Genomic DNA, 12,877 nt, shown 5'->3' on the forward strand with positions numbered 1-12,877 from the left:
AAACAAATTGTAACCCAGGTGTAAATCATAGATTTTGTTTTTCAGTGCATATTTGAATCATCTGTTTTTTTCCTACTGCACTGGACAGACCGGATATAACTTAAAACAAATCTCACAAAAACAGAATCCTGAACCAGCAGTGATTTAAATGATGAGACTAACATATCTTCAGTTCATAGAGTATATATGCCATGGATGCGTGTCAGCATGGATTTCCTCATGTTGCTGCAGGCACTTCTGTCTAAGGCCATTACGAGTCATCAGAGTTACACCTGTTGCAATTATACACCAAAATAAATTCTACATGCATGAAGAACTGTAACCACCATGCCTGCTGAGCATGCAGAAAATCACAGGACTGTAATCATTTAAGCACCTGCCATAAGCCCATCAAAACACATTTCTTTCAACAGCACCTTCAAAGCAAACTGAGCTCAGAAGAGAATTTCCCCATCAACTGCTACTGAGACTGAGTGTTCCCTATTAAAAACAGTCTGGTGAGTCTCACAAGGAGACTACTATTAATAAACAAATCACAGTAAACCAACATAAAGCAAGCCACTTTAAGGAATGGGAAAAATAAACTAATAACCGAAAGCAGTCTGTGCATAAGCAGAGATTAAGAATCTGTAGAATATGTTTTTATTTGTCAAGTTAAGATAGATCATGTCGGGAGACAGAGCCACCTGACCAAAAAACTACTGGAATATGAAAGACACACGAAAAATGAAATCACGGCAAAAGAAATCAGAAAACATGGTCACAGATAAGAATGAGAAATTAAATGCCTTAAAAACGTTAAATCATTAATTGAAAATGGAGCATTTATTATGAAGATCTCAGACCAACTCATCAGCCAAGTTTCAATTTGAGAAAAAAATGTTAAGCAAAAGGGTACCAACCTAAATATAGAGTATGGAACTATTATTTGTGTCAAATCTACAGCAGAAATCAATAGATTGTTGGAAAATGTGCTTTTGCAATAAAAGAAAGTTATCAAATAAAATGAACAGAATCAGATATTGTGACACAATCTATTTTTTAAATGTTTTTTTTATGTGTTAACATATGTCAATGAAAAGTCAATATAGAATATTCAATATATCAGCAGGTGAAACTTGCTTAAATTAAAGCCACAATATGAAACATATTTGCTGTCCAAACACCAGCAATAACAGGTATACATAGAGCTAATCAGCCCAGGCTGCTCGTCTTTCTCACCAAATGCACGTCAAAACATTTCATAAGAATCTAGAAGGTGTTGTTGGAGATGAATAGAAAAGTGCCGTTAAGCAACTGAAACCATTACGCACGACATGAGACAAATAAAACTTTGGGTAGTGGGACCTAAGTATGTTTTTATTTTCATTTAGTTCAACGGTAAATGTGAAATGTGAAATACTATAACGTGTTTTTCTCGCTGTAGTTTTTAAACAAACTGTGCCATTGATATGCATACCTCTGAACAACCTTCCAAGTCTCCAAACACGTCAGCAAAGTCACTGGGACTTTTCGTGTGATATAAAGGTTCTGGCAAATGCAAAACAGATGACTATGTCGCTTGCAAAAGTATACAACATGATTAATGAAGTTCAGCACCAAGGACAGAGACACAAGGACCACATAACTGCACTGCAAGACCAGAGATAACTTTACTCTCACACATCAGCTTTTACAGGTGGAAATATAAAAATAGGTGATGCATGATGATACACATATTCATACCTCAGGAGAAGCATCAAAGTCTCCAAAGACTTCAGCAAAGTCACTGGGACTTTTCCTCAGAGTCTGGTCAGCAGGCAGTGTGTTGTCATTGTAAGATGTCACAAACTTAAAGTCACTGGTTCTAGAACCTGTTGTCAAGTAGGCGTCATAATTGTAAGTGCTGCGTAAAGTTCCTGTGCCGTCAACATCTGCGTAATTGGGAGGGAGATAAGCGCTGGGGATGGCGACTGCTCCGTCAAACAACAGTCTGGGCTTTCTCCTGCGACAGAACCTCACACCCACGATGATGATGATGAAGGTCAGGAAAAAAGTGGACACAGACACCAGTGCGATGATCAGATAAGAGGTCAGTTTGGAATTCTTCTCATCATAAGAAATGTCCTTCAGTTCTGTCACCTCAGCCAAGTTATCCGAAATAATTAAATACATGGAGCAGGTGGCAGAGAGAGAGGGCTGTCCGTTATCTTTCACCGCCACAATAAGGTTCTGTTTCATGCTGTCAGATTCTGAAATGTCCCGCTGTGTCCTGATCTCTCCACTGTGGACACCTATAGTGAAAAGTCCAGGGTCAGTGGATGTAACTATATGATAGGACAGCCAGGCGTTCTGTCCAGAGTCCGCGTCCACTGCTATCACTTTGGACACCAGAGAGCCTCCGTGTGCAGCTTTGGGGACCAGCTCGGTCATGAAGGAGTTTCCCTCCAGGGCGGGATACAGTATCTGAGGAGAGTTGTCGTTCACATCAGATATGAAGACACTGACGGTCACGTTACTGCTGAGTGGAGGAGAACCGTTGTCTCTGGCCATCACCTGGACTTTAAAGTTCCTCAACTGTTCATAATCAAACGACCTCACAGCGTGGATCACCCCCGTGTCTCCGTTCACTGATACATAGGAGGACACCGGGGCACCGTTCACCTCACCAGGTAACAGAGAATAAATCACTGTACCGTTTTGTCTCCAGTCGGGGTCTCGAGCAGTAACGGAACATAAAGTGGAGCCAGGTTTGTTATTTTCAGTCACATATGCGCTGTAGGACTGTTCCTCAAACACAGGTGGGTTGTCGTTGATGTCAGCTACAGATAACTGAACAGTTTTAGAGGAGGACAGAGGTGGAGAGCCCTCGTCAGTGGCACTGATTGTAATGTTGTAATCAGACACTAGTTCACGGTCCAGTTGTCCTGTGGTCACCAGAGAATAATAGTTTTTAATAGAAGGAACTAACTTAAAAGGGACATTTTGCTGAATGGAGCAGTGGACCTGTTTGTTTTTCTCTGAGTCTCTGTCCTGCACGTTAATGAGGCCCACCTCTGTACCAGGTGTGGTGTTTTCTGGTATGGGGTTAGTCAGAGATTTTACATTAACTACAGGGGCGTTGTCATTCATATCAGTAATCGAAATTATTACCTTAGCATAAGAAGAAAGACCTAAACCATCTTTTGCTTTAACGTCTATTTCAAATGATTTAGTAGTTTCATAATCAACCTCACCTATAACTCGTATCTGACCTAATTTACGGTTAATATTAAATATCTCCTTCACATCCTCATTTACATGTTCAAAGTCATATGTCACATCTCCATTGACTCCCTCGTCTGCATCAGTCGCGCTCACAGTGACCACTACAGTATCTACAGGAGAGTTTTCAGGCAGACTGGCTTTATAAACGGCCTGACTGAACACTGGGGCGTTATCATTAGCATCCAGCACAGTGACGTGTATGACTACAGTACCTGATGTCTGAGGAGAACCACCATCTAGAGCTGTGAGGAGCAAATTAATGTCCCCTTGTTTTTCTCGATCGACCTCTTTGTCAAGAACAAGCTCGACTGTGTTTCCATTTGCAGCTAAAATAAAATTATCATTCTTCTTCAGGCTGTACTGTTGGACTGAATTCTGTCCTACATCCGCATCATGCGCCTGACCGATCACAAAACGAGCTCCCCTGTCTGTAGATTCTCGAATTTCTAGATTAATATATTTATCATTAAAATGCGGCGAATTATCATTAATATCTTGAATGTGAAGATTAATTCGATGGAGTTCAAGTGGATTCTCCAGCACAAGCTCATACTTTAAGATGCACGAAGCCTTTTTCCCACAAAGCCTCTCTCGGTCAATCCTTTCTGCCACAACCAGATCTCCGCTGCTCAGGTTTATGTCACAGTAACGTTTATCAGTCCCATCGGCGTCAATGCGGGGTCTTCTGTTAGCAAGTGAGCCCGTCTCCAGCTCGAGATCCTTAGCGATATTCCCAATAACAGACCCTCGTTTCATCTCCTCCGGAAAAGAAAAGCTCATGTCGCCATCCGCGATACGGAAAAACAGGAGGAGAAAATAGAAGCAGCGCGGCTGAAACATGGTCGTCTTTGAAACCATCATCAAAACTGAAGACACTGAAGAATCGGTAAAACACAATTTTACCCCAAAAGCTGAACGCTACACCAAAACAGCGTGACTGTGCTGAAGTGTGAACCGGTTAATATGAGTCCAAGAACGTCTGTCCACAAAGGATAGATGCATTCTAATATCGTAAAGCTGGTGTACAGCGACACCGTGAGTTGAGTGCAACAATAACATTCATTTTAAAAAGTCGAAGGGAACAATGATATAAATAGTTGTAGACAGCAAAAATGTACACACTAGTCATAACAAAACACAAAGTGAATCAACTCTAATGTTTATCAACAGAACTACTCATACTGTACATGTATAGTTCTGTGCATTTATGGAAAAGCTGCATCAAGATAAAGGAAGTACAGACCTTTTAGGACATATTTTTTCTCCACACTTGAAACATACTAATAGAATTGTACCTGCCATTGCATAGCCATCAGTATTAAAACAGATTTTTGTCATGATGCACAAAAAAAGCCAAAGACAACATCACAACTGTAAATTCATGCCATGTATATTGAAATATTATGCAATACTGCATTCATCTTTGAAACAAGTAATGCAATCTCTGCATTAGAAGACCTGGTTGTAGTCCATGTTACACATATATATATAAAAGATAAGTAAACTGTTAGTTGAGTTCCTGAAAATTTACTTTTGCTCGGCAGAGCTGACATGTTTGCACAGCAAAATTCTGATGTTTTAAATGAGGCCAATGACCAAAATAGCAAGCAAAATCAGTGATGAAAATATAATTTGATTGCCGCAACATTGCAAGCTTTATCGACAAACCATATTTCCTTCAAATGCCAGTAGAAAACCAATATGAACAAGCAAATAAGAGACTACTCTTCCATGCATATTAAATGTCAACTATAAAATATTTGTCTATCAACAAATAAGCAACTAATTGCCAACTATTTGCCAACTTTGATGTTTACTTAACAATATTGTCAACAGACAAGAATTGATCACACCTATGATCATTTGTTGATATGATCCTATTAACGTATACTACTACTACGACTCCTACTATTATTAAGGGATACAAATATGAATAATATATATATAAATATATATACACACACAATAATTCTTTACTATTTCATATGTATGGAAAGGACAGATGTTGGTCTAAAACCGAATAAAAAGAAATAGAAGTTAAAGACAAGGTAACATACAAAAAGATAGTCAACTAAGACACAAGTGGCGGAGAAGAAGTAAAATTATGGTTAACTGAATAGAGAAATAAAATGAATAGTCAAATGGAATGTGGGTATAAGGTCAGGATTTGAATCTGTTGAGCAGAGTTTAAAAAAGAAAGAAATAAAGAAACTGCTTTCAATGTGCAGTTTTTCAAATGCATTACCTAACTCAACTGGACAAGGTCTTCAGTGTCTGACCCAGAAAAACAATCAGCAAACTGTGATATAAAGGTTCTGGCAAATCCAAAACAGATGAATATGTTGCTTGCAAAAGCAAAAAACAATGAATAGTAAAGTTCAGCACCAAGGACAGAGACACAAGGACCAAATTCCTGCAATACAAGACCAGAGATAACTTTACTCTCACACATCAGCTTTTACAGGTGGAAATATGAAAATAGGTGAAGCATGATGATACACATATTCATACCTCAGGAGAAGCATCAAAGTCTCCAAAGACTTCAGCAAAGTCACTGGGACTTTTCCTCAGAGTCTGGTCAGCAGGCAGTGTGTTGTCATTGTAAGATGTCACAAACTTAAAGTCACTGGTTCTGGAACCTGTTGTCAGGTAGGCGTCATAATTGTATGCGCTGCGTAAAGTTCCTGTGCCGTCAACATCTGCGTAATTAGGAGGGAGATAAGCGCTGGGGATGGCGACTGCTCCGTCAAACAACAGTCTGGGCTTTCTCCTGCGACAGAACCTCACACCCAGAATGATGATGATGAAGGTCAGGAAAAAAGTGGAAACAGACACGAGGGCGATTATCAGATAAGAGGTCAGTTTGGAATTCTTCTCATCATAAGAAATCTCCTTCAATTCAGTCACCTCAGCCAAGTTATCAGAAATAATTAAATACATGGAGCAGGTGGCAGAGAGAGAGGGCTGTCCGTTATCTTTCACCGCCACAATAAGGTTCTGTTTCATGCTGTCAGATTCTGAAAAGTCCCGCTGTGTCCTGATCTCTCCACTGTGGACACCTATAGTGAAAAGTCCCGAGTCAGTGGATGTAACTATATGATAGGACAGCCAGGCGTTCTGTCCAGAGTCCGCGTCCACTGCTATCACTTTGGACACCAGAGAGCCTCCGTGTGCAGCTTTGGGGACCAGCTCGGTCATGAAGGAGTTTCCCTCCAGGGCGGGATACAGTATCTGAGGAGAGTTGTCGTTCACATCAGATATGAAGACACTGACGGTCACGTTACTGCTGAGTGGAGGAGAACCGTTGTCTCTGGCCATCACCTGGACTTTGAAGTTCCTCAACTGTTCATAATCAAACGACCTCACAGCGTGGATCACCCCCGTGTCTCCGTTCACTGATACATAGGAGGACACCGGGGCACCGTTCACCTCACCAGGTAACAGAGAATAAATCACAGTACCGTTTTGTCTCCAGTCGGGGTCTCGAGCAGTAACGGAACATAAAGTGGAGCCAGGTTTGTTATTTTCAGTCACATATGCGCTGTAGGACTGTTCCTCAAACACAGGTGGGTTGTCGTTGATGTCAGCTACAGATAACTGAACAGTTTTAGAGGAGGACAGAGGTGGAGAGCCCTCGTCAGTGGCACTGATTGTAATGTTGTAATCAGACACTAGTTCACGGTCCAGTTGTCCTGTGGTCACCAGAGAATAATAGTTTTTAATAGAAGGAACTAACTTAAAAGGAACATTTTGCTGAATGGAGCAGCGGACCTGTCTGTTTTTCTCTGAGTCTCTGTCCTGCACGTTAATGAGGCCCACCTCTGTACCAGGTGTGGTGTTTTCTGGTATGGGGTTAGTCAGAGACTTTAAATTGACTACTGGGGCGTTGTCATTCATGTCAGTAATGGAAATTATTAACTTAGCATAAGAAGAAAGACCTAACCCATCTTTTGCTTTAACGCGTATTTCAAATGATGTACTGGTTTCATAATCAACATCACCAATTACTCGTATCTGACCCAATTTACGGTCAATACTAAATATCTCCTTCACATCCTCAGTTACATGTTCAAAGTCATATGTCACATCTCCATTGACTCCCTCGTCTGCATCAGTCGCGCTCACAGTGACCACTACAGTATCTACAGGAGAGTTTTCAGGCAGACTGGCTTTATAAACGGCCTGACTGAACACTGGGGCGTTATCGTTAGCATCCAGCACAGTGACGTGTATGACTACAGTACCTGATCTCTGAGGAGAACCACCATCCAAAGCTGTGAGGAGCAAATTAATGTCTCCTTGTTTCTCACGATCGACCTCTTTGTCAAGAACAAGCTCGACTGTGTTTCCATTAGCATCTAAAATAAAATTATCATTCTTCTTCAGGCTGTACTGTTGAACTGAATTCTGTCCTACATCGGCATCATGCGCCTCCCCTATCACAAAACGAGCTCCCCTGTCTGTAGATTCTTGAATTTCTAGATCGACAGAGTCGTCATTAAATTGTGGTGAATTATCATTAATATCTTGAATATGAAGATTAATCCGATGGAGCTCAAGAGGATTCTCCAGCACAAGCTCGTATTTTATGATGCACGAAGCCTTTTTCCCACAAAGCCTCTCTCGGTCAATCCTTTCTGCCACAACCAGATCTCCGCTGCTCAGATTTATGTCACAGTAACGTTTATCAGTCGCATCTGCGTCAATGCGGGGTCTTCGGTTAGCAAATGCGCCCGTTTCCAGCCCGAGATCCTTAGCGATATTCCCAATCACAGATCCTCGCTTCGTCTCCTCTGGAAAAGAAAAGCTCACGTCGCCATCCGCAATACGGAAAAACAGGAGGAGAAAATAGAAGCAGCGCGGCTGAAACATGGTCGTCTTTGAAACCATTATCAAAACTGAAGAAGCAGAAGTATCGGTAAAACACAATTTTACTCCAATGGCTGAAAGCAACACCAAAACAGCGCGACTGTGCTGATCCGTTAACTGGTTAATATGAGTCGAAGAACGTCAGTCCACAAAGGATAGATGCATTCTAATATCGTAAAGCTGGTGTACAGCGACACCGTGAGTTGAGTGCAACAGTTACACTAATTCAAAAAAGTCGAAATGAAGCTTGTTAGAAATAGTTTAATACTACAAAAATGCACAGACCATTCATAACAAAACACAAGGTGTATTAACTGTGGTGTTTCTCAACAGAACCACAAAACAGTATCTAACCTGATTTTTTTATCAAATACACGAGAAAAAAACAATGACTAAATAATAATAGTAAAGTTATGATGTATGTTGTAATATTCTGCAACACTGCAGTAATCTTTAAGATAAGTAATGCAATTTCTGCATTAGATGGCCTGGTTGTATTCCATGTTATATATATATATATATGATGTAAGAAAACTGTTATTTCTGTTCCTCTAAATTAGCTTTTGTGAGACACAGCTGACATGCTGCAGTACAATTCTGATGTTTTAAGTTAGGCCAAGAATTGAAAAAACAAGCAAAATCACTGATGATAATATAATTTGATGGCCACATCAGTACAAGCTTTATAGACAAACCATATTTCCACCAAATGCCAGTAGAAAACCAATACGAACAACCAAATGAACGTGAGACTAATATTCCATGCATTTCATGAAAAAAGAGGGGGTCTGCATTTAAATTAAAAAACAAAATGAATCTATTTTAAATTACATGCAATACTTAAAATAACTACATGATTCACTCATTACTGAACAGTGATTGTATCAAACATTTCATTAGAGTCCAGTACAGATGATCAATTCAGGCAACATAATGTTCTCAACTGTTTTTAATTTGAATAATATTGTCCTGACACTATTACAGATGCATGTGTAGTATTACTACAGATGATCCCTTGAATGTCAACTATAAAATATTTGTCAGTCAACAAATAAGCAACTCATTGCAAACATTTTACCAATTTAGATGTTTACTTGACAATAAACATATTGTCAACAGACAAGAATTGATCATACCTATGATCATATGTTGATATGATCCTATTAACTTTCAGCTAACAGACAAACGCATAGTCAACTAAGACACAATCGAAAGAGAAGAAGTTTAATGATGGTTAACTGAATGCAGAAAAAAAATTATATTCAAATGGCAGGTGTATATAAGGTTAGGATTACAATCTGGAGAGCAGAGTTTAAGACAAAAAGAAAGAAACTGCTTTCAGTTTCCAACCCACAAAACAATCAGCAAACTGTGATTTAAAGGTCTTGGCAAATCAAAAACAGATGACTATGTTGCTTGCAAAAGTATACACCATGAATAATGAAGTTCAGCACCAAGGACAGAGACACAAGGACCAAATTCCTGCACTGCAAGACCAGAGAGAACTTGACTCTCACACATCAGCTTTTACAGGTGGAAATATAAAAATAGGTGAAGCATGATGATACACATATTCATACCTCAGGAGAAGCATCAAAGTCTCCAAAGACTTCAGCAAAGTCACTGGGACTTTTCCTCAGAGTCTGGTCAGCAGGCAGTGTGTTGTCATTGTAAGATGTCACAAACTTAAAGTCACTGGTTCTAGAACCTGTTGTCAGGTAGGAGTCATAATTGTAAGTGCTGCGTAAAGTTCCTGTGCCGTCAACATCTGCGTAATTAGGAGGGAGATAAGCGCTGGGGATGGCGACTGCTCCGTCAAACAACAGTCTGGGCTTTCTCCTGCGACAGAACCTCACACCCAGAATGATGATGATGAAGGTCAGGAAAAAAGTGGACACAGACACCAGGGCAATGATCAGATAAGAGGTCAGTTTGGAATTCTTCTCATCATAAGAAATGTCCTTCAGTTCTGTCACCTCAGCCAAGTTATCAGAAATAATTAAATACATGGAGCAGGTGGCAGAGAGAGAGGGCTGTCCGTTATCTTTCACCGCCACAATAAGGTTCTGTTTCATGCTGTCAGATTCTGAAATGTCCCGCTGTGTCCTGATCTCTCCACTGTGGACACCTATAGTGAAAAGTCCAGGGTCAGTGGATGTAACTATATGATAGGACAGCCAGGCGTTCTGTCCAGAGTCCGCGTCCACTGCTATCACTTTAGACACCGGAGAGCCTCCGTGTGCAGCTTTGGGGACCAGCTCGGTCATGAAGGAGTTTCCCTCCAGGGCGGGATACAGTATCTGAGGAGAGTTGTCGTTCACATCAGATATGAAGACACTGACGGTCACGTTACTGCTGAGTGGAGGAGAACCGTTGTCTCTGGCCATCACCTGAACTTTAAAGTTCCTCAACTGTTCATAATCAAACGACCTCACAGCGTGGATCACCCCCGTGTCTCCGTTCACTGACACATAGGAGGACACCGGGGCACCGTTCACCTCACCAGGTAACAGAGAATAAATCACTGTGCCGTTTTGTCTCCAGTCGGGGTCTCGAGCAGTAACGGAACATAAAGTGGAGCCAGGTTTGTTATTTTCAGTCACATATGCGCTGTAGGACTGTTCCTCAAACACAGGTGGGTTGTCGTTGATGTCAGCTACAGATAACTGAACAGTTTTAGAGGAGGACAGAGGTGGAGAGCCCTCGTCAGTGGCACTGATTGTAATGTTGTAATCAGACACTAGTTCACGGTCCAGTTGTCCTGTGGTCACCAGAGAATAATAGTTTTTAATCGAAGGAACTAACTTAAAAGGAACATTTTGCTGAATGGAGCAGCGGACCTGTTTGTTATTATCTGAGTCTCTGTCCTGCACGTTAATGAGGCCCACCTCTGTACCAGGTGTGGTGTTTTCTGGTATGGGGTTAGTCAGAGATTTTACATTTACTACAGGGGCGTTGTCATTCATGTCAGAGATAGAAATGATTGCCTTAGCATAAGAAGAAAGCCCTAACCCGTCTTTCGCTTTTACGCGTATTTCAAATGATGCAGTAGATTCATAATCAACATCACCGATTATTCGTATCTCACCCATTTTACGGTCAATACCAAATATCTTCTTCACACTCTCAGATACATGTTCAAAGTCATATGTCACATCTCCATTGACTCCCTCGTCTGCATCAGTCGCGCTCACAGTGACCACTACAGTATCTACAGGTGAGTTTTCAGGCAGACTGGCTTTATAAACGGCCTGACTGAACACTGGGGCGTTATCATTAGCATCCAGCACAGTGACGTGTATGACTACAGTACCTGATCTCTGAGGAGAACCACCATCTAGAGCTGTGAGGAGCAAATTCATTTCCCCTTGTTTTTCACGATCAACCTCTTTGTCAAGAACAAGCTCGACTGTGTTTCCATTTGCAGCTAAAATAAAATTATCATTCTTCTTCAGGCTGTACTGTTGAACTGAATTCTGTCCTACATCCGCATCATGCGCCTCCCCTATCACAAAACGAGCTCCCATGACTGTGGATTCCCGGATTTCTAGATCGATAGAGTCGTCATTAAATTGCGGTGAATTATCATTAATATCTTGAATGTGAAGATTAATCCGATGGAGCTCAAGTGGATTCTCCAGCACAAGCTCGTATTTTATGATGCACGAAGCCTTTTCGTCACAAAGCTCCTCTCGGTCAATCCTGTCTGCCACAATCAGATCTCCGCTGCTCAGGTTTATGTCACAGTAACGTTTATCAGTCCCATCGACGTCAATGCGGGGTCTTCTGTTTGAGAGTTCATTCGCTTTGAGCCCGAGATTCTTTGCTATATTCCCAATAACGAATCCTCGTTTCATCTCCTCCGGAAAAGAAAAGCTCATGTCGCCATCCACGATACGGAAAAACAGGAAGAGAAAATAGAAGCAGCTCGACTGAAACATGGTCTTTGAATCCATCAAACAAGAAGACTCCGAAGAATAAGTAAAACACAATTTTACAACAAAGGCTGAGAGCAACACCAAATCAGCGTGACTGTGCTGATCTGTTTACCGGTTAATATGAGCCTAAGAAAGTCTGTCCACAAAGGATAGATGCATTCTAATATCGTAAAGCTGGTGTACAGCGACACCGTGAGTTGAGTGTAACAATTACACTCATATGTAAAAGTCGAAGTGAATACTGTTAGAAATAGTTTAACACTGCAAAAGTGCTCACACCATTCCTAAAAAAACAAAGTGTATTAACTGTGATGTTTATCGACAGAACTACTCATAAAATATACACATGTATCTAGTTCTTTGCATTTACGAAAAAAATGCATCAAGATGAAGAAAGTACAGACATTTTAGGGCATATTATGTCCCAAAACTTACACACGGTGATACTGTATAATAGTACCTGCCATTGCATAGCCATCAGTATCGCCTGATTTTTATCAAATACACAAGAAAAAAAACTAATGATGACAAAATCCCCATTGTAAATTAATGATATATATGCTGTAATATTCTGCAACACTGGAGTAATGTTTTAAGATAAGTAATGCAATGTCTGCATTAGAAGACCAGGTTGTAGTCCATGTTGTATATATGATATAAAAAAAACTGTTATCTCTGTTCCTCAAAATGTGCTTTGTCAGGCAGAGCTGACATGTTGCTGTACAATTCTGATGTTTTAAATTATGCCAAGAATCAAAAAAGCAAGCAAAATCAGGGATAATATAATTTGATGGCCACATCAGTACAAGCTTTATAGACAAACC

At 40.6% G+C, this 12,877-nt stretch overlaps 3 protein-coding genes across 3 annotated transcripts; all 3 read right to left on the reverse strand.

Annotated features, from left to right (window-relative positions):
• Positions 1-1,719: 1,719 nt before the first annotated feature.
• On the reverse strand, positions 1,720-4,062 carry LOC310928472 (protocadherin gamma-A4-like; the record flags this gene model as incomplete). The annotated part of the gene is made up of 1 exon (XM_083891020.1): positions 1,720-4,062. The coding sequence occupies exon 1, from the start codon at positions 4,024-4,026 to the stop codon at positions 1,720-1,722; it is 2,307 nt and encodes a 768-aa protein (XP_083747146.1). The 5' UTR covers positions 4,027-4,062.
• Positions 4,063-5,751: 1,689 nt separating this feature from the next.
• On the reverse strand, positions 5,752-8,136 carry LOC310928466 (protocadherin gamma-A2-like; the record flags this gene model as incomplete). The annotated part of the gene is made up of 1 exon (XM_083891013.1): positions 5,752-8,136. The coding sequence occupies one exon, from the start codon at positions 8,134-8,136 to the stop codon at positions 5,752-5,754; it is 2,385 nt and encodes a 794-aa protein (XP_083747139.1).
• A 1,553-nt stretch (positions 8,137-9,689) lies between these two features.
• LOC310928820 (protocadherin gamma-A11-like) lies at positions 9,690-12,056 on the reverse strand (the record flags this gene model as incomplete). Its single annotated transcript, XM_083891471.1, has 1 exon — positions 9,690-12,056. One exon carries the CDS (start codon positions 12,054-12,056, stop codon positions 9,690-9,692), a length of 2,367 nt encoding a protein of 788 aa, XP_083747597.1.
• Positions 12,057-12,877: the final 821 nt, after the last annotated feature.

This window comes from Microchirus variegatus, assembly GCF_963457635.1.
Source record: "Microchirus variegatus genome assembly, chromosome: 6".
Classification (NCBI taxonomy): Eukaryota; Metazoa; Chordata; class Actinopteri; order Pleuronectiformes; family Soleidae; genus Microchirus; species Microchirus variegatus.